This window comes from Zerene cesonia, chromosome 14 (assembly GCF_012273895.1).
Source record: "Zerene cesonia ecotype Mississippi chromosome 14, Zerene_cesonia_1.1, whole genome shotgun sequence".
Taxonomy (NCBI): domain Eukaryota; kingdom Metazoa; phylum Arthropoda; class Insecta; order Lepidoptera; family Pieridae; genus Zerene; species Zerene cesonia.
In genome coordinates, this window is record NC_052115.1 from 7351522 (window position 1) to 7371688 (window position 20167).

At 33.2% G+C, this 20167-nt stretch overlaps 2 protein-coding genes across 2 annotated transcripts; both read right to left on the reverse strand.

The window, feature by feature from the left end:
* Window positions 1-1356: 1356 nt before the first annotated feature.
* LOC119831840 (A disintegrin and metalloproteinase with thrombospondin motifs 16-like) lies at window positions 1357-9624 on the reverse strand. The gene is made up of 5 exons (XM_038355386.1): window positions 9478-9624; window positions 5211-5637; window positions 4221-4326; window positions 2760-2897; window positions 1357-1477 (listed from the first exon to the last, which is right to left on the reverse strand). The coding sequence occupies exons 1-5, from the start codon at window positions 9532-9534 to the stop codon at window positions 1417-1419; spliced, it is 789 nt and encodes a 262-aa protein (XP_038211314.1). The 5' UTR covers window positions 9535-9624; the 3' UTR covers window positions 1357-1416.
* Window positions 9625-15326: 5702 nt separating this feature from the next.
* LOC119831831 (endocuticle structural glycoprotein SgAbd-2-like) lies at window positions 15327-19839 on the reverse strand. The gene is made up of 4 exons (XM_038355374.1): window positions 19794-19839; window positions 18866-19190; window positions 15877-16080; window positions 15327-15659 (listed from the first exon to the last, which is right to left on the reverse strand). Exons 1-4 carry the CDS (start codon window positions 19800-19802, stop codon window positions 15610-15612), a joined length of 588 nt encoding a protein of 195 aa, XP_038211302.1. The 5' UTR covers window positions 19803-19839; the 3' UTR covers window positions 15327-15609.
* Window positions 19840-20167: the final 328 nt, after the last annotated feature.

Sequence of the window (20167 nt, forward strand, 5' to 3'; positions counted from 1 at the left end):
TTAACCAGGTTTGTAATGATTTCAAAAAGTTTCTGTATTCCTAATAAAGACACCTATAAATTATCTGTTTAATTCGTTTCACCTAAAAGTTCTTTAACTTAAGTACTTCAACTGTTGTGTAACTTAAAGTTCAAAAGTTATTAATGATCATGTCATCAAAACTTCCGTAATGAAATGCACGAACATGAGTTCTTTCTTACACTACACAAATGGTCGAATTTACAAATTTTAGGTAATATTTTAGGTAATAATTTTAAATAGATTTGCTATAATCGGCATATATGTACGTCCTATAAAAAAATAAAACACCAAAAGATGAAATCACCGCATATTAATAAATCCAGCATATTATATATAAAATTGTATTTTTTTATCGTTTTACTCTTTATCAGAGTATACGTATACGCTTTAGAAGACCTGGGCTACAACAATCTTATACAAAAATGGATTCAAACAGTTATCTCCTTACTTAGGTTATAACCAGCTAGCAATTAAACAATAAATATGACCATTAAACACTAACGAAACTTAATTGGCTGTACACTTTCAGTTTTAAAGTATAACACTTTCGCGAAGAAAACTTTCAATTTTGTATATTGCATACAAATACGGCATTTTATATGAGATGTACAGACGGACGCGTGACCCGAATTTGTTATTATGTTTACGCATTGCAAGCTTTATTGTACAAGTGAAAGTGGTTTTATAGAAAATAGTTTTCTGTATTTGTTGTGAATATTAAGCAAAAATGAGGAGAGAATCGGTTTAAAATGACCCGTAAAATAACAGAGCTGGGCTGGCCATGTCTGCGAATGTCTGAAGAGTTGTAGGCGAAAATTACCATTATATGAATCCCCGAGTAGGATAAAAGGTGGCAGGCCGAGGGATCAGATGGCGGGGCAAGCTGAGCTAAGGATTGGAGCACAATTGCTCACTTTTTTGTGTTGTGATACTCGATGTTAGCCTGAAGCGCTATTACACTAAGTACGAGCGCATGAGTGAACTGCAGGTTCACCCTGGTAGCGACATGCTTATGAGCGTCCTCCTTGATGGGGATCACGAACTTCGGCTTGGGCTCTCGCATTAATGGACCCCTCCATTGAGAGAGCCGGAGGGCTGTATTCAGGCGGTAACCTGCGTGGGAAATTTACATTAGGGAGACGTGGAGGGTAAGGGGGATTTTCTGTTAGTTACATGTTGTACATAATTCAAAGTATATACTGTACTGTTGTTTTAAAATTGGATTGTAATAGACAGACAACTTCTTTTTGTATAAATTTGTTGTTTTCATAAAAACTCTCTAACACACTTGAGTAATTTTCTTAAAATTGTATCACGTGAATAAAAACAGAATTGTCATGTTCCTATATAATATTTATTAATCTAGTATCACACAAAATAAGTACTAAGTAATTACTAAACATATTTATACTCCAACTGCTGGTTACTCTCTTTGATACACCAAGCCTTTTTGCTCCTGTAATAAAACAAATTTTATTAACAGATTAATAGTCATTTGAATAATTATTTTAAACATGTACTAAACTGCCTTCAAATTGTCAGAACTAGACGATAATAAGACCACACGGAAGGCAACAGCTTCCAAATAAACAACAGTCGTATGTTCTAAGTTAACAAACACCAAAACAACATTTGAATAGAAGAACTCTTCATTTTATTTAATTCGGTTGAAAATCATCCGAAACGTGTGTGATTCACAAAAGGGTATGTAAATTTAAACAAATATATGTCGGGACTGTATCAAAAGTAAATTTTAAGTTGGAAAAATATAATAAGTTCATTATTTAATGGGATGAAACCATGATGAAATGCCTACACAGATATTAAAACAAAAATAACTTACGCCTACAAAAATAAAATAGCAAAGTCTATTTCTTTGGTATTGAGCCTAAAATCATACGTTTCGTAAGATAATTATCATTATACATTGCTTTCTAATATGACTTCATATTTGCTTGCTGCTGATTCGGGATAATTCGGGATAATTTTCAATTTATTTTTTAATGGTTAACTTTTAAAATCGTTCGTGTAGATTTTTCATAGTTTAAAAAACACCTTTTCTATTTAGTGGATATAGATAATATATAATGGATACTAGATTAAATAATAATTCAATAATTATTATCAATTATAATATTCCTAACGATGAAGGCGATAGTTTATTTGATAAAAAATTATTGTTTCTACAAAAAAGTTATATCGTTCCTGGGTGGAAGGTACCATTCCAGATTTTAGAACAACACTGAGAGACAACAATTTCCTCTTAAAAACAAAATATTATCGCTTATCTTCTGAAAGCCCATGGAGTTATCAAGAGGCAAGACGAAAAAAAGTACAACGGTTTAAGATCCTTCGATATACGAATAAGTAACCTAAGTATTTTGGGAAAGTCTGTTAAAAATTCAATCTTTTGTTTACAAACTCAAACTCAAACATTTATTTATTTAATTGGACTTCATATAGAAGCACTTTTGAATCGTCATAACATAGTTTTACCATATACCGCCGGTTCGGAAGGCAGTTTTTACAGAGAAGAGAAACAATAAACTCTGAAGTTGCTCTTTTAAAATAATATAAATTTTACATAATATGTAATATGTATATAAAAATGATGCCAAAGAGCTGTCATGTGGTTCTTAAGTGACATTTTAAACTAATGAGTCAAAATAAACAATTTTTTTGTTAACAATTCTATAGCTATACCTATAATATTAAAACAAAATTATTAAGTTCATTACCGTATAAAGAATTCCAAGGAAACCCGACTGCAAGGAGACCACGTGTCTGAAATGCTTGCTGGGTCGTACTGAGTCTCCATAATGCCTTTAAACTTATTGCAATTGTTAAAAGGATATCCATCGTGGGGTACGCCAAGACTGAAACATTAATTAAATATAATCAATTTATAGTTCCAAATAACGTAAACAATATTAATTTATTTAAATATTTTCATCAATTGTGCTGTCGGCATAACATGCAGTAGTTGATAATATATTATATTTAGAAAAACAGCACAGTTAGTATGCATAAGATATACCAAATTTGAAATCTTTGTTTGAAAATATAGCCTTTATTACTGATATATTGTAAATAATAGCTTCTTATCAGGATGTTTCTACAACTAATCTTAAAAAAAAGTCCAAAACTCGTGTTTAATGAGTGACTATTAAATTTCTATTGTAAGTTTGTTTTATTATTGACTACCTGGTCACACCGGTTTTACCCGTGGTACATTTATAGCTTATGTCATTAAGTATGATTGCAGCCTTTTAATGGTGATAGAATTTTTGAAATCGGTCGAGCTGTTCACGCGTGATGGCATGACCAATCGAAATAGGGATTCTCTTTTATATAGATATACACCAGAAAGAAAACATTGCTTTTTCTTATATATGTTTTTTTATTTAGAAATTAAAGACTTTTGAACGGATTTTAAACGCGATATAAACTATGTACCTAGACCTCTCTAATTAACCGTCTAATCTAGTAATGTTCATAAAATCTCCGCCTCAAAGTGAATGTGTCTGAGCTGTTAATCCTGTTTGGTTCGATTATAGTATGTTTAATTATATTAACAGTGAAATAGCTGAGGGTCCGTAAACTGTATTCACATCTTATGCATAGTGTATTTATTACAACTTTCATTAAAATTAGTACTATTATTTTGTTAATTTTTTCGACTAGAACAAATTTTTCAAATATGTTTTAATATTAATATAAATAATAACCACATATTGTTAATACATATTAATACCTTGTATTACCTAAGGCCTACTTAGACCAAGATTTTATATATTTAAACAAAAATTCTGTAAAACATATTGTCGCCCTTGTTTTCAGTGGGGTTTTCATTAAATTTTTCGATCTTTATCAATTCTGTGAGATTTTTTATTTATCTATAAAACTTTTAACTATCTAATTACCTATATATATAAAAGAATGTGATTTTAGTTACTAATTCAAGAACGCTTTAACTGTTTTGGCTAAAAATCTGGTGCAGAGGTAGCTTAGAAACAGGAGACGGTCATAGGAAAGTTTGAATCCCGGAAATCCCGCGGGAACGGGAACATTCAAGGAAAATCCTGGGCCTATCTTTTCTGCGACTACGCGGGCAAAGCCGCGCTAGTAAGAAAAGCTAGTATGGATATAAAAATAACACGAAAAAGCACATTTCAATGAAGAAATGAAATAATCTTTACCTATGTCCTACTTCATGCGCGAGTAAATAACCCATGTTCTTCGACTGCCATTCCAGAAGTGCGCAACTCTTCCGCAAGCTGCAGACACCGTTTGAGTAACTGCGTGCTGGAACGGAATTTTCCTTCAAGTATAAATTTTTGTAATCAAATGCATATTTTATTTGCTATTTTCACAGGGAATTTCGCCAAATCAACAAGCAAATGTCTCAAAGTTGTACTTGTGAATGGAGCAGAGCTGGTAACTTATTAGATATTAAAAACTTTTAAACGGATTTTGAACGCGATTTATTCATTATATTATTAACCCGACGTTTCGAACAATTTACAGCGAGCGTGTAACGTATAATACTCGCGTAAAATCGCGCACAAGTAAATACTATAGTAACTTCCTGTTTTATAATTCATGATACTTATAAATCCGTGACCCTACATTGGTGTCACATAGGAAATCGAGGAAAATGGAAGAATATTATCACGAACAATTACTTGTTAGTTAAATAAAAATGACTGTAATAACGTTTTGAATACTTCGAAAGTAACGACTGGCCAGTCTGTTTAGTATGGGACTGTCATCAATGTACAACATGTAATCTTTCCCAGGAACCATTTCCCATATTCCTTTACTTTCCTTTTGCAGCTTGCCTATATCTCTGACTCTTTATTATACTATTTTTAAAAATGGTAGTTTAACTTATCTTTTATCCCTATCATTTATTTTATAACATATACCACTTTTAAGCATACAGCGAACCTCTAATTTAAAAGAAGCTATAGATTAAATTTGAGAAATCATAATTTTTACTTTCAATTTAATGATAGTTCATAATTAAATTGTATTCCCAATTTAATGGAAATCTGTACCTTTAACTCGCTTAGCAAATTTGCAACAGTACACATCATTGTAAAACAATCATTTAATTTTTTATATATTAATATACAAGTCGATGTTTTTAAGTAAATAAACTATTATATTTTATATGCTATAAGTACCTGTCGATCCTCGCACAGGCTTTCCATTTTTAATATAGAACAAGTCCAAACCGGTCAACAGTACGGAATAATACAGCTCCTTCTTCAATTTCTTTTTCTCAGTTTGCCAGTCGCAATAATTCCGTAAATAATTCGTCGCGTTTTCGTCCATTGTCACCGCTCTATTATTTTTAAAGAATTTGACGTCCAATAATTTAAAATTGACAGTTGCATTCAAATGTTTATGTTTGAATAATTCGCTGGCATCTCTTATGATAGCTTTGACGATGTTTTTCAGTTTTTTTCTTGTTTTGAAGCTGAATTCTTTGGCCAGTTTCTTGGTCAGTTTTATGTCTAGATGCACCATGGTTGGTATCGTCACTTCGATTTTCTTCGGAGTGTGTGCTAAGTGGGTGGTGGTCGGTGTATGGCGCACTCGAGTTGGTTTCTGAAAATAACGTTATTGACCTGGTTAAGATTTAGATGGATGGAATATATGACTGAAGTCTTATTTATATGAGACTTAGTGCTAATCCATTTTAAACTCTAAGGAAAGAAAATAAGATACAAAATTTCAAGATGTTTGTCTAATAAGTGTATTGTATTATATTGCGTTAGATTTTTCGCAAATAAGCATTTAACGAATTTTAAACACTATTTCTTCATTATATTAATTGTCACCATGAAAAATTAAAAATTTAACACATAAAACACGTTTAAAATGCCTTTATTTGTCATTTTATTTATTACTAGCTGCGCTCCTGTAAGACTGTATCCTGTTGGTATATAGGGATAAAAAGTGTCTATTATTTATTGCCTATGTGTTATTCCAGTTGTCCAGCTATCCGCGTACCAAATTTTATTGCAATCGGTTCTGTAGTTTTTGCGTGAAAGAGCAACAAACACACACACATCCTTACAAACTTTCACATTTATAATATTAGTAGGATAGTAGGATTATTATTAGTAGTTAGGATAATAAAGTTAGCATTACATAAAACAATGATATATTTTACTACAATATTAAAATTAAATTTCAAATCGACAAGATGATAAACATTTTTATAATCCCTAAATTACATGCGTTGGCGAACAATACTGATATAACATTGTTATTTGTTATAACACCAGTAGATAATCCAATAGTAGTTTTAATAAAATATAATTGTTCCATTTAGGGTTCTAACAATGCCAGGAATTATAGTTTTCCGTATGTCCGTTTTTACGTTGCTAAATTTATCCGTAACAAGCAGTTCTGGCTTCGCCCGTGATATATGTATAGCCTATATCACTCAGTGAAGTTGCAGCTTTCTAATGGAGAAAGAGTTTTTGTAATCGGTCCAGCGGTTTTTGTATGAAAGCATCACAGAGGTGAGAGCAGAGACTAAAGCAGTGGCGGCTCAGTGGTGAGAACCTCGGGCGTTATAATCTAAAAGTCGGGAGTTCAAAATCAGGGGTCAGGCAAGCATATAGGCAAAAATTTAGTATATCTGCGGAAGATCCACATTGCTCAAAACAAAACGAAAAAAAAGTAAAGTGTCGTGAGGATTATATTCAAGAATAAAAGTTCGATGGCACTTGGCCAGCATGGTGGATTATTGCCTCAACTCTATACGAGATAATGATCACAAAAACACATACAAATACACAAATATCTTTTTATAATAATTAAATTAGAAACGTAAAATTTTCTTGGCCTATTTTCTTCTCCTAGCCCTTCCCAGTCCATTCCTTCTTTCCAATCAATCCTTTCCTTATCCCTTATCCCTTTAAAGCGGACAGAGTATTCTCAGAGGTCTGCGAATGTATATGGGCGGTGATGAACGTTTACCATCAGGCGAACCACCAGCTCAGTTGCCCGCTACGACATAAAAAAAATTCAAATAATCCCATCGAATTAGATGAAGTGATCAATGAATGAAATATAATACAATAACGTTTTGAATGACCAGTGTTATGAGATCAGCTGGGTTCGCAGATGTCGTCATTGTTCTTGGAATACTTGGAATTTATCCGTGGTTGTGATTGAGTGATAAAATTAACGTAATATTGTTAAATTATTCAATACCAGATAGCCTATAAAATGTTTTCTATAAATGTACTAGAACCTAATAGCGTAGACATTTCACATACACATATATACAGTAGTTTTAAGGAGAACTTGTAGAATAAGCCATGATGTGAGGAAAAATAATAAATGCGAAAGTAACTCTGTGTGCGTCTCTTTTTCGCGCCTAAATCACTTAATCGGTTTGGATTAAATTTGGTACAGGTATAGTATGAGACATGAGATAGGACATAGGGCAGTTGTAATCTCGAAAATTACACCTTCTCTATCTCTTCCTGTATCTCTTCCTTTCTATACGCGGTGGTGCGGGCAGAAGGCGTGCTAGGAATAACTTATTATATCTATTTGAAATTTATCTTATCTTATAATCGATTTATCCTTCATGAATATTGTGTACTAGCGGTCCGCCCCGGCTTTGCTCGTGGTACATATATAGCCTATAGCCTTCCTCAATAAATGGGCTATCTAACACTGAAATAATTTTTCAAATCAGACCAGTAGTTCCTGAGATTAATGCGTTCAAACAAACAATCAAATTCTTCAGCTTTATTATATTAGTATAAATATGTATCAATGAAAGAGATTTCCTATCAATTGCGCATATAATAACTATCCTTTGTTGTCATATTCATAAGTATAGATTACAAAATATACTTTATTTCATATATAACAATAGCCGCATACGGCTCCGCCCGGGTAGTCATTAATATGCAGTTGAGTAATATAAACCATCCCATCTTTCTCCTGATCAAACTGCACATGGTCTGCAAATTTGATTAGAATCGGTCAAATAGTTCAGGAGTCCATCACGGACAAACAATGTGACACGCAATTTATATATATATATATATATATATATATATATATATATATATATAAATTGCGATATTGACGATGTTTGTTCGTAAAAATGGTTGTAGTAATAGAAATATTTATGTCATAGCGGGCAACTGAGCTGGTGGTTCGCCTGATAGTAAACGATCACCACCACCCATGAACATGCGCAGAGGCACAGACATTCAAAACGTTATTGTATTATATTTCATTCATTGATCACTTCATCTAATTCGATGGGATTATTTGAATTTTTTTTTATGTCACAGCGGGCAACTGAGCTGGTGGTTCGCCTGATGGTAAACGTTCATCACCATATATATTCGCAGACCACTGAGAATGCGCTGCCCGCTTATATGGAATAAGGGATAAGGAAAGGATTGATGACTGGAAAGAAGGACTGGACTGGGAAGGGTTAGGGGAAGGAAATAGGCCTCTGGCTCCTCCACTCACCGTACGAAACACATTAGTAAGCATAATAGAAATATAAAGGTACTAGTTGCGCCCGGCGGTTTCACCCGCGTAAGTAAGGATAAAAAGTTTCCTATATGTTATTCCAGATGTCCAGCTATCTACGTACCAAATTTCATTGCATTTGTTTGGGTAGTTTTTGCGTGAACGAGCAAAAAATACACACACACATCCTTTCGCATTTATAATATTAGTAGGATACGTAGGATTATTAAAAAAGTACAAAACGAATATCGCAAAATCGCTATATAAATATGGGCACAAAATTTCATAAAAAAGTCTTTATATATACATTTTAATTCTGAGACCAGATGCTCCCAGAACCAGAATTCAGATTTAAGATTATAATAATAACCGCCCGCGGCTTCACCCGTGTAAGTTTGTATCCCATAGGAATATAGGGATAAAAATTTATCTATGTGTTATTCCATTTGTCTAGCTATCTACATACCAAATTTCATTGCAATTGGTTCACTAGTTTTTGCGTGAAAGAGTAACAAACATAAGCATGCAAAATAGTTTAGAATATTTTTGTTTATTCCTTCATTTTATTTAAAAACTAGCAGTCAGCACCGGCTTCACTCGTGGTACCTTTTTCTCTCTATAAGAAACTTTCTTGTGTCTAATGAAAAAGTATAAAGAAATTGATGCACTGCTCGAGTTTACGTTTGACAATAAATTTTAATTAATATATTAATTTCTTCTATTCCTGCTATATTTTAACCATGCGTTGTTTAAGTTTTTAAGGAAAACCTTTTTGAAATTTCCTGTAAAATTATATTATAATAATTTGATTATTTATTTCATAAAAATTAAACATATATTATATATTAATTACGGCATTTTACATTTTCTATAAAAAAAATTTAAACTACCAACATATAACAATTTTATATTAATAAAAACAATACTCACAAACGCAACCACAAAGCTTATCAACACACACATAACGCACACAATGACACCATTCATTCTGAATATTATATTTCACTAAGTTTAAGTTCTAAATGCTATTTCAGTAAGCATAAGCCGGCCGGCGCGAGCACGCACTAAGCACTAAGCTAACTTGATATAAATACAGTCCAGTTATGAGTCAGTGTAGGTTTTGAACGTCAATTTAGTTACGACGAAATAAACCAATATTTTGTTCATAGGTTTTTCGCTAGCTAGCGGTCGAAACGCGGCGGAAACGCGCGTTTTTACCTACTACTTAGAGGTAATTATGAAGTAGAAGACTTTAGATGATTAATATTAATTTTGGTTCTTATCGTTTTACTATGGTTATTTTTGTTGTTGGGTATCTACAAGAACATATTTATGACCGCTTATTAGAGATTCGAGATTCACAATTTTTAACCTATTAAAAGCGGCCAACCCGCACTTGGCCAGCGTGGTGGATTATGGCCTGAACCCTCATAGGAGGCCTGTGTCCCAACAGTGGGAACATATATGAGCTGATGATGATGATGAACCTATTAAAAGCAAGTAGCCCATTGTCAAATTCCGAACCACGATTCCAAAGAGCAACACACATCTATCATACAACGTTTTTAATATTAGTACAATGTCAACATAAATCCAAACTGGATTTTTATAAATATCTTTTTGGATTTTTACTCCGCTTACGATTAATTGGTGTAGATGAAAGGATTAGAGAGTGACATATGCTATTTTTTATTACGACGAAACATCTCATCCCTAGGATTTTCTATCTCTTCGCGGTCAAATATGCGAAAAGCTAGTTCATTCACAAAACATCTAAACTGGCCCGCGTCACGAACGCCATGTGCGTTACAACCTAAATCACTAACTATTAAATAACGGTAAATCAATGATCCCTTCAATTGAGTCTTGTTACTATGTATTGTTTGGTCTAGTTTCATTTGCATGTCCTTATTGAGGTCTTGAGATGTGTGCTGCTGTAAGATCGTTGAAACCGTTAGATTAAAATCTCACTCGCGAGTTTGCAAATTGTCGAAATTGTGATCTGAGCTTGCAATAACGCGTTATTATTCGTTCGTCTATAATACGAATATCTCAGTTTATTTATGTCATAGCGGTAACTGAGCTAGTGGTTCGCCTGATGGTAAGCGATCACCACCGCCCGTGAACATTCAGTAGTGCCTCGGCGAATACATTGCCCGCTTTTAAGTGGTAAAGGACAAGGAACGGATTGACGTCTGTAAAGTAGGGAATGGGAAGAGTAAGGGAAAGGAAACGTGCCTCCGACTCCAGTTGTGTATTTTGCCGAAAATTTACGGTTACCAAACATATACCAGATGCAAGTTTACTAATCGACGTCTATTGCTGTATTGATTTTTAAAGAACCGAACCTAACCTAACCCACTACACGAGTATCCCATTCCATAATGTAGCCGTTTCACATCGATAGATTATTACTTACCGAAAAATATTATTAATTTGTGAGCGGTACCCATGTTGTGGATTATAATTTTTCGTCTGATTACAATATCGCAGGAGATTGTAATATAACGAAGTTTACACTTTTACGATAGCATATGCTTTATACATAGGTGTGTAAAATATGCTTTCTTTTATTTGCAGTTTTGTTTCCTTCTTACATACACCGTAATGTCTAGCTGTCACCCGCATACGTATTTAGTACAGAGATATTATAGTCTAGATTAGTACATAGGCTTTTTTAGGTACTACGCAAATGACGCCGCGGGTTACAGCTAGTATAAATATGATTTTATCGCAATGCGGCACTGTGCATGAAAAATTTATACATTTTTTTGCTGTAACTCCTTATCACTTTAACCCAGACGGGCTAGGTTTTACTGCTGATATCTGGCCCACATATAAGCCCTAACTGTTAAAAATACAAGGTTTCCTGATAATGCGAACACTCGCAGCGTTGTTAATTTAAAATTATATACGAAAATAAATAAAAGCAACTCATGTGTTTGTTAGTATAAGTATTATTTATTTATTTATTCTTTATTGCATAATACAAAGTTACAGGGATTGAAATATAATTTTGTAAGAGTATTATTACATTATAAGGATACAAAAGGCTTTTACAGGTTTGAGTTATACTTAAATTGTTTCAGCGGTTGTTAATTGAAAGCAAAGAGATGCTGCTTAGAAGTTTTGATATCTAAGAAAAGAAGATTCACTTTAATGTGCTTTGTCGGAAAACATCTGATTTTCTTTTACCTATTTTTATTCCACGCAAATACAAGTTAGCAAAAAATTAGCTTAAATTTCACGTAGAAAGGGCGATCGGTGTATTGAGCCGATGAACAGAACAAAAAAAAAAAAAAAAAACACATTCTTTTTGTGATTGATAGGAAATGATTATCATTTGATCCCATGCATGAATTATTACAGTTTATTTGAAGCTCGTAATGCTAGTTAGTATCGTTTATAATTCTAAACTTCTTGTGCTTTTTTGAAAACGGTTAAATAGTACAATCATTGTAAGATATTCACTTAGTTAAGCTCGTGAGTTAATTTGTGCATATGTATAAAGTGAAGGATAAATTCGAAATATTTTGTTATTTTTTTGTGTAAATACTTTTATCGTTTTTAATATTTGAATACGTACGTAATGTCTCGTTATATATATACATGAGCTAGTATTCAAATTCCTTTTTCCTATCACTGACGTAAATATTATTATTACGTGTATGATTTTGAGGAAAATATAGATTTATAATTACATGGAAATGTGATTTGTGACGTACAATAAAATATATTTGTCCTAGCTGACGATTCGTTAGTATGGTGAGGATATTGTGATGTAATTTTAAAATTCTTAGGTAATGAGTAGATAACTTATATGGGTATCATTTAAATAGTATAAAGCAAAGTCACGCTCCGTGTGTGTTTATATGGTTCTTACTTGAAAATCACGCAACAGATTTTAATGTTCTTTTTTGAATAGATTAAGTAATCCAAGAGTGAAGTTTATATGTATAATAACAAAGTAAAAGACTGAGGACAAAAGGGGTTTTACTGCAAACTGGTTTTACTGTAACGCGTGCGAAGCTGCAAGCAAAAGCTAGCGATATATAAAACGCAAAGGTGACTGACTGAGTGTTCTATCAACGCACAGCCCAAACTACTAGACCGATTTGACTGAAATTTCGCATGCCACTTAATGTAGACCTTCTGAAAATTATAAAGTATGGGATGAAAGTTTGTGCAATGAAAATGCATTATGACCCCACGGGCGATTCTGCAGACAACAGCTAGTACATATAGTTATTAATTAATGTCATATCGATCTTTATCGGTCAAATTAAGGGTCCCATAATATCAATTCTCCTTCAATAAATCTTACTGAAGATATCTTTGCATTCTATAGCATTAATGTGTTCCCAGAAAATGATATGGTTTATTATTAACAGCTGTGTCAAGTATCAAATACTGAGAATTATACGCACTGTCAAAATTATCTCCTGAATAATATTATGGCAATGATTTATTTTGATTTAATTTTATATGTACATACAAATTTAATGGATGTAATGAAAGCTTAGAAGAAAAGCAGGAAAAAGCCCGTGGCGGGACTAGTTTGACAGTATTTTTTAAAGAAATTGAATTAAATAATCGTCGTGTTGTTTGTTTTATTGCAAATTCAAATATTTGTACTTAATACTACATAGAATCAAAAACATTAAATTATGTCATGTATCTATTTCTTTCCGCATACAGAGCTTAGGTAACTTAGGTAATCTTTCAAATAGATTTATCAAAGAAAACAATTAAATTGACCCATTTATTACGTCATCTGTTCGCTCTGATTGATTGATAAATTACATCAAAAAATAAATTTATGACTAACGGGTTTTAATAAAAATCATTACAGAATGGTACAGATCATATCGCCCATCATTAGTTCTCGTACTGTGTGCATTGTTGCTATTAATAATAATTAAATCTGATCATAATTGCGTTGATGGATGAGTTCACAAGCGTGACAAATTCCTAAATGTTGCAGTTATAAGTGGCGCCAAGGTCGATGACGTCATCTATCCTCATAGACATAGCTAATGTAAAGAACGAGCCGCGCCCCGCGGTCTCACCAAATCTGTATGTAGGAATATCAGGAAAAAGTTGCCTATGTGTTATTCCAGTTGTCCAGCTATCTACGTACTAAATTATATTGCAACCGGTTTTGTAGTTTTTGTGTGAATGAGTAACAAACATACACATACACTTACGTCCGTCCTCAGAAACTTTCGCATTTATAATTATAGTAGAACAAAGAGCTAAAGATTTATAAATTTGTTTGGAAGATATCGCTTCTTAACGAGAAGGTTGCCTATTTTTAACGCTTTTTAGTTTGTTTGTGTGTATCCATTTTATTATTTTGTTTAATGTGTGTGCAATTAAGTGTGAAGTCGCCTGTTCCCTAGTGGGGTATGGGGCAGATGATATACATCCGTTAAACTCATCGATTTTCTTCGTGGATAAACAGGTGATCAGCAATCTACGTCCTGCCAGACCCACCAGACCCTGTATCCCCACCGGGAATCGAACCCAAGACCCCTCGGTTTTACTCTCACGCATTAACCACTGTACCAAGGATGCTGTCAATGGCAGAGGCGTAGGCGTAGGCGAGGCTCTTTGAAGCTGGAAGGAGAGTGATAGTCATTTGCTATGACGATTCTTACGCTTCAAATTATATCTTGATAAATTGAATTTTCTTTGAAATTAATAATTATGATGACAATTTCTCTGATTCTAATCCATTTATATCCGTTACATTGTTCGTGGAGAGATATATATGCCAATATATAGAGAAATAATAGTAAAACAGAACTTATAAGTACTAACTTATATCTTATATTTATATAACTTATAACTTATAGGAACTTATATAAGTTCAGGTACCTGAGGATTTTACTTATCCTTATTTATACATATTTGAATAAAAGTAATGGACTGGAAGTTTACCATAGCATAGCTTTAGTTTATTTGAGTCGTGACTTTGTTATGAGAAAAATTATGCGTAAATTCGTAAAATGTACCCGACTTGTACCGTGTGGGGAGAGCTATCGACCAAAATTTTACATTGTTTTAAATTACTCTGTTAGAATAATAATTTGTCCTTCAAATGTCACTTTATTTCACGAAGATTTTCTTCAAATTGACAATGTAACATTTGAGAACATGTAAACATAAATCAATTGACGATAATAACGTGTATATGTTCAGTTCTGATCACCTAAGGATAACCTGTTGTAAGACCTTTAAAAGTTAACAGATAAATAATTATTATAATGCTGGACCTACCTGTAATCACACCTATAATATATATATTTATGTCTAATGCAAGTTTTTACGGCTATTATTATGGCTGTGAGTTGGATTGATTGATAATGTATAACGATAAAACTTAAGAACACATTTTGATAAAACTTAGCTAGTAAGTAGCTATGGTATGTTTGCTAATATTCCATTTCTTCCATTAATTATATAATTGGTTATTGAAAATGATACACATTGACTTTTCCACAAGGAATTTTTAAATGATATTAAATTTTGAAGTGGCTTACACAAAAATAGCAATTTAGTAAATCAATTTATAATTAAATTGTTACTCCTAAATATTTAAATGATACTAATTAAAAAGGAAATTATTACAGACCACCAAAATCAATCGTACCATTTTTTTATAAAGGCAGTGAAATACAAACGTAAGTTATAACAATAAACTTTATTTAAAAAAACAAAAACTTTTAGATTTGTTGTTAATTGTCAATTAAAATACAACAAAAGTATTAGTAGGTACCTTTATTTAATTATTTATGTAGTAATCGTTTTTGTTGTATTTTAATTCAAAACCGTTGTTTACTGACGTACATGAATTGGGCAATTTTCAAAAATGTATAGCAATTTCTCTTATATACAATCAATAAAAAATGATTTCTTTAAATTGAATCAATGGGACAAATTAATCGCAACGTCAAAGGATATTAAAATTAAAAGCGCCTTGTCAAATTTTGCAGCAAAGTGTTCTGCCCGCGTAATAGCTAATTTACATTTTTAATTTCAGTCTAATAATAAACAAATTTATAAGCCGGCATCAGCATCATAACTACTTTTTTGACTGCTGTAAATTCCTGAAAATAGTGAAAAAAAACGATTAGCTTATTATCAACTGTTGAAAATCTTTCTTTTCTAATACTAGCCTTAACTCATGTTTGTGTTAGCATACCTCCATCTCTCAGAAACCGCATTATGTTTCGAATTCTAACGAAATTTTTAATCAGTCGGCTTATCAGGCTGAATTTAAGGCAAAAGGGGAAAAGTACAATACTCATTTCTTAAATATCTTACCATTAGAGTTAATCAGTTGTAGGCTTTTCAAAATGGCCTCAGGAACGGGTGGCGGAGTGGGTAGGTGATCACCGGTCGCTTGGAAACCATTCTCATCAGCCACATAGGTGACGGTATACGTCTTGCCGTCATCACCTACGTAGGAATAGGAGCCGGTGACCAGGAGGGAGCCTTGCTCGGGGAGGGAACCGGGAATGACGCGACCTGAAAGAATTTGTTATTATGTCGAATGTTTTCATACGTATACGTTACCATGGCGACCAAGAACAGTACTAATTCCAGAGTGGGAGAGTGATGGCACTAGAAGACCTATAGCTCTGTCTTTTTCATGCACTGTAATTAGTACTGCTTTAAGACGTCACGGTATCCCTCCCGGTGTGTAGTAATGATATTATAAAAAAATATATTAATTGTCTTGATTCTTGTTTTAATTCCTTTTCGGGACATAAACTATTCTATATCCATTCTTGGGTCACTCACTAACTATGTACTAAATTTCATCGAAATGGGTCCTATAGCTCACGAGATTATCATGTTCGAGCTAACAATCTAATTGGTACAGGATTTGCAAATGAAAAATTTTTATTATTATTTACTTTTAAAACACAAGAAAGGTAGAAAGAAGGTGAAGCTTATTATTATTATTTTATCCTAGCTGGCCCGGCGAACTTGACTTGACGCAACGCCATTGACCTTTTTTCGAAAAATTTAGCCGTATTTTTTACCTTTTTAACCGTCCCTGGACTATTATGAATGCATCAAAAACAAAATTATCAAAATCGACCCAGCCTATTTCAAGTTTTAGCGCGACTAACGAACAGCAATTGATTTTTATATATAAGAAGATAACTTGCTAAATCACTAGAACGTATAAAAAATAACAAACCAAATTGGGATGGACAGAAAAAGAACTATTCTCTTTGTGCAATATTATACCTCTCTGTCAATACAAGTGCTTTGAACGGAAGCAACTATAAATCATTTCACGCCACACCCCACACGTAACCGACAACCGTGAAAAATCGACACGTAACTATCGTCCATAATGATATTATGACATAAATGTCAAATTGCCATCACATAATTTGACAGCGAACTTATCTATAAGACGCATGTATTGAGAGCTCTTCTGTTAAGAGTAAAATGTCCATTCAAAATAGGTAAAGTTGCTGTGTTGAAAGCTCTGTCAAGACATAGGCTCTAATTACGTGTTTGAGTGGGCTTCAACTTTATGTAACATTGCAAAATGTATAAGTGAATCGTTTTTATAAAGTAACCTGTTACATAAAATGACATCTCATGTGTATTAAGCGTGAAGATGTGATAACAAGACATTAAAGAGATTTCAGAGATCCTCCTGTGGTTAAAAAAAACTAAAAATCACGATGAAATGAATAAACTTTTTCACGTATGATTCTACAGAGTATACGTAAGGAAATCCTCAAAAAATCAAGATTACAAGAAAACTAACATATTATTGTATTGTTACCGATCCTTGATAAGCGAAATAAATAATCCTTTATTTATTATATAATTCCTAATTTTTAGACAAAGTCAATAGTAGGTGAGTAAATAATAAATTCTAAACGTTAATTCCGATTATTAACATTACGCACATTAAAACCTTTTTAGGACAATAATTCATCACATAAAGACCATATTTTACATATTTCAGATATTCAAGCTAATAAAACCATAGCTTTTATAATATTTACGACCGCAATGAACACACACAAAATTATAGTTTAATGAATTTTAATATAATTTCGTAGATGCAAATGCAGATAGGTTTGCCTCGTTAAAGTTGTTTTGAATGTAATTATTGCCTCAATATTAAAACAACATAAGACTCAATAAATGCATGATAAAATTCAAATCGGGCTAAATTGTACCCAATCCCATCAATAATATAGATTTTAAGAGCAGTGGTGGCTCAGTGGTGAGAACCTCGGACTTCAAAATCGATAAGTCGGGGTTCGAGACCGGGCGAGCGTGCAGGAAATAAATTGATTTTTCAATTTATCTGCACATGTGGATAACATCACCACTGCTTAAAACGGTGAAGGAAAACATCGTGAGGAAACCGGCATGTCCAAACATCAAAAATTCTACGACATGTGACATTTGCCATCTCGCACTTGGCCAGTGTGGTGGATTATGGCCTGAATCCTCATAGGAGGCCTGTGTCCCAGCAGTGGGAACACATATGGGCTGATGATGAAGATGGATTTTACCTCGAGAAGTGATATTAGAGTTAGGAATAAAAACTTATATAAAAAAAACGCTTTTAAAGTTATGAAAGAATTTACTAAACGGTCTCCCGTACTCTTAAACAGAGTTAAAGTGGGTAAAAATCGACTCTAAAGGGGTCAGTTAAATGGAAAAATGCAGACATAGATGAAGCTAATAAAAGCGTATAAATACTGGTGATTAGTTTTTCGATTTTGGCATGTTTTTGCGTATCCAAAATAGTCAATAGGAACAAAAATTAAAGGAAATTAACGTGAATGCACGAACTTGCATGTTTAGTTAAATATCTTGTGATATTTCACGACCCAATTTTTTTCTTAACCCGCAAGTAAGTAAACCATTATAAGGCTTTTTTGTTACAAATTTTTGACTTTTAAATTGAGTTTGAGATTTATAGACTCATTGTTGATGTGGATAAGTGAAGATAGACAGTGTATTAAATACGTTTACTGTGTATCGTAATGTTAAAAAGCTGAGCTGAGCTGTTGTTATTTTCTTTGCGCCGGGTCGGCCCGCATAATCAAAAGAAATGTTAGACAGTTCTGGTCCAATATTCCAGTTTATTTTACAGACAGAGTTACTTATGTGGTTATAATTCGTACTGTTCTATAGTTTCGGAGTTATCAGCGTAACAACATTATGAACTAACCCAATTTTGTTAATTGTGTTTATTGCTTAGATAATGATAAAACATGACCGATAAAGACAAATCAAGGAAATTATGTAGAGTTCAACTTACCCTCTTGTTCTGCCTTAGTACCATCACTTGTTTCATAAGCATATCTGAATCCATCTTGGTTAATTTCATTTTCAAATCTCAGTATCTCAGCTTGGTTTGCGTATCGCTCTGATTGCCTATTGTAGTTCAGACTTAACTGGTCTTGATTCGTAAACCTCTGCCCTCCGAACCCTTGCCTTTGCCCTCCAAATGATTGGCTTTCTGACGGTTCAAATGGGGTTTGAAGACCAGCATCGGCACCGCTAGCAGACGCCACGTCTGGCGGCAAATAAACCTTCTCCAGTTTCGCGGCAGCAGCAATGGAAGCGAGGGCCAAAATAATGTACTGAAAATTTAAAGAATTTATTGCTCACGCTAGAATCGAATTGAATATCGTGACATTTGCTAAGGTTGGTTTCGTGAGCCAGTAAGAAATGACATAAACTTCAGTCATGTGTTATCATCGATAGCATTAAATGTGAAACATAATATGTAAATTTAATTATTTATGAGATGCGTATAGTATGAGTTATTTGGTATAGGCTTATAATGTTTAATTGAATGTCTAAGACTTGGTAGAGACGAACAAACATAAAGGTCATGTTATTGATGAAGAAAATTAAATTGAAGGAATTGTGGATATTTGAGTTTTAACTAAAGGTTAAAGATTCTATCGGACGCGACATTTTTCGAATGTAAGATATATTCATCAATTTCCTAGTTCGCTTCTAAATTACTTTCCCTTCAGGTTTTCAAACGTAATTCTTTTTTACTAATCATTTGTTGAACAACATATAAACAAGCTCAATCGCATCTCGAAAACAGTGAAATAACTTGACATCTAATGCATTTCATCGAGATGATAAGATAACATTACAACACTTTTGCACCAGCACAAACACACTTGGCACTTAGGGTTTTACACTATAATATTAGACACAAAACTAACGTGTTTCATGTTGATGCGGCTCCCTTGGTTGTTGCGTGTAAAATGTACCATAGTGCATCTTCACCGAGGTTTTATACTACAGTTGGTTGGACGATATTTCGGATCATCACAACACGTGCTGTGTTGTATGGAGCATTTGATTGGTGCTCTCAGAGCAAGGATTGGCAAGTTCACTTACCGAATTCCGATGTAATTTAATTGCAGCATGCGTGACCTGACATTGGGGTATAATATCAATGTACTAATACGCTTTAATTGGATTTGTTTTGGAATATCTGTGGTGTGAACGTTATTAACGAGATAGGCGAGTATGTTATTGTGTTTAATTAAAACTAGTAGCTGGCCAGTGAGAGGTCGAAATTCGACCTTAATTT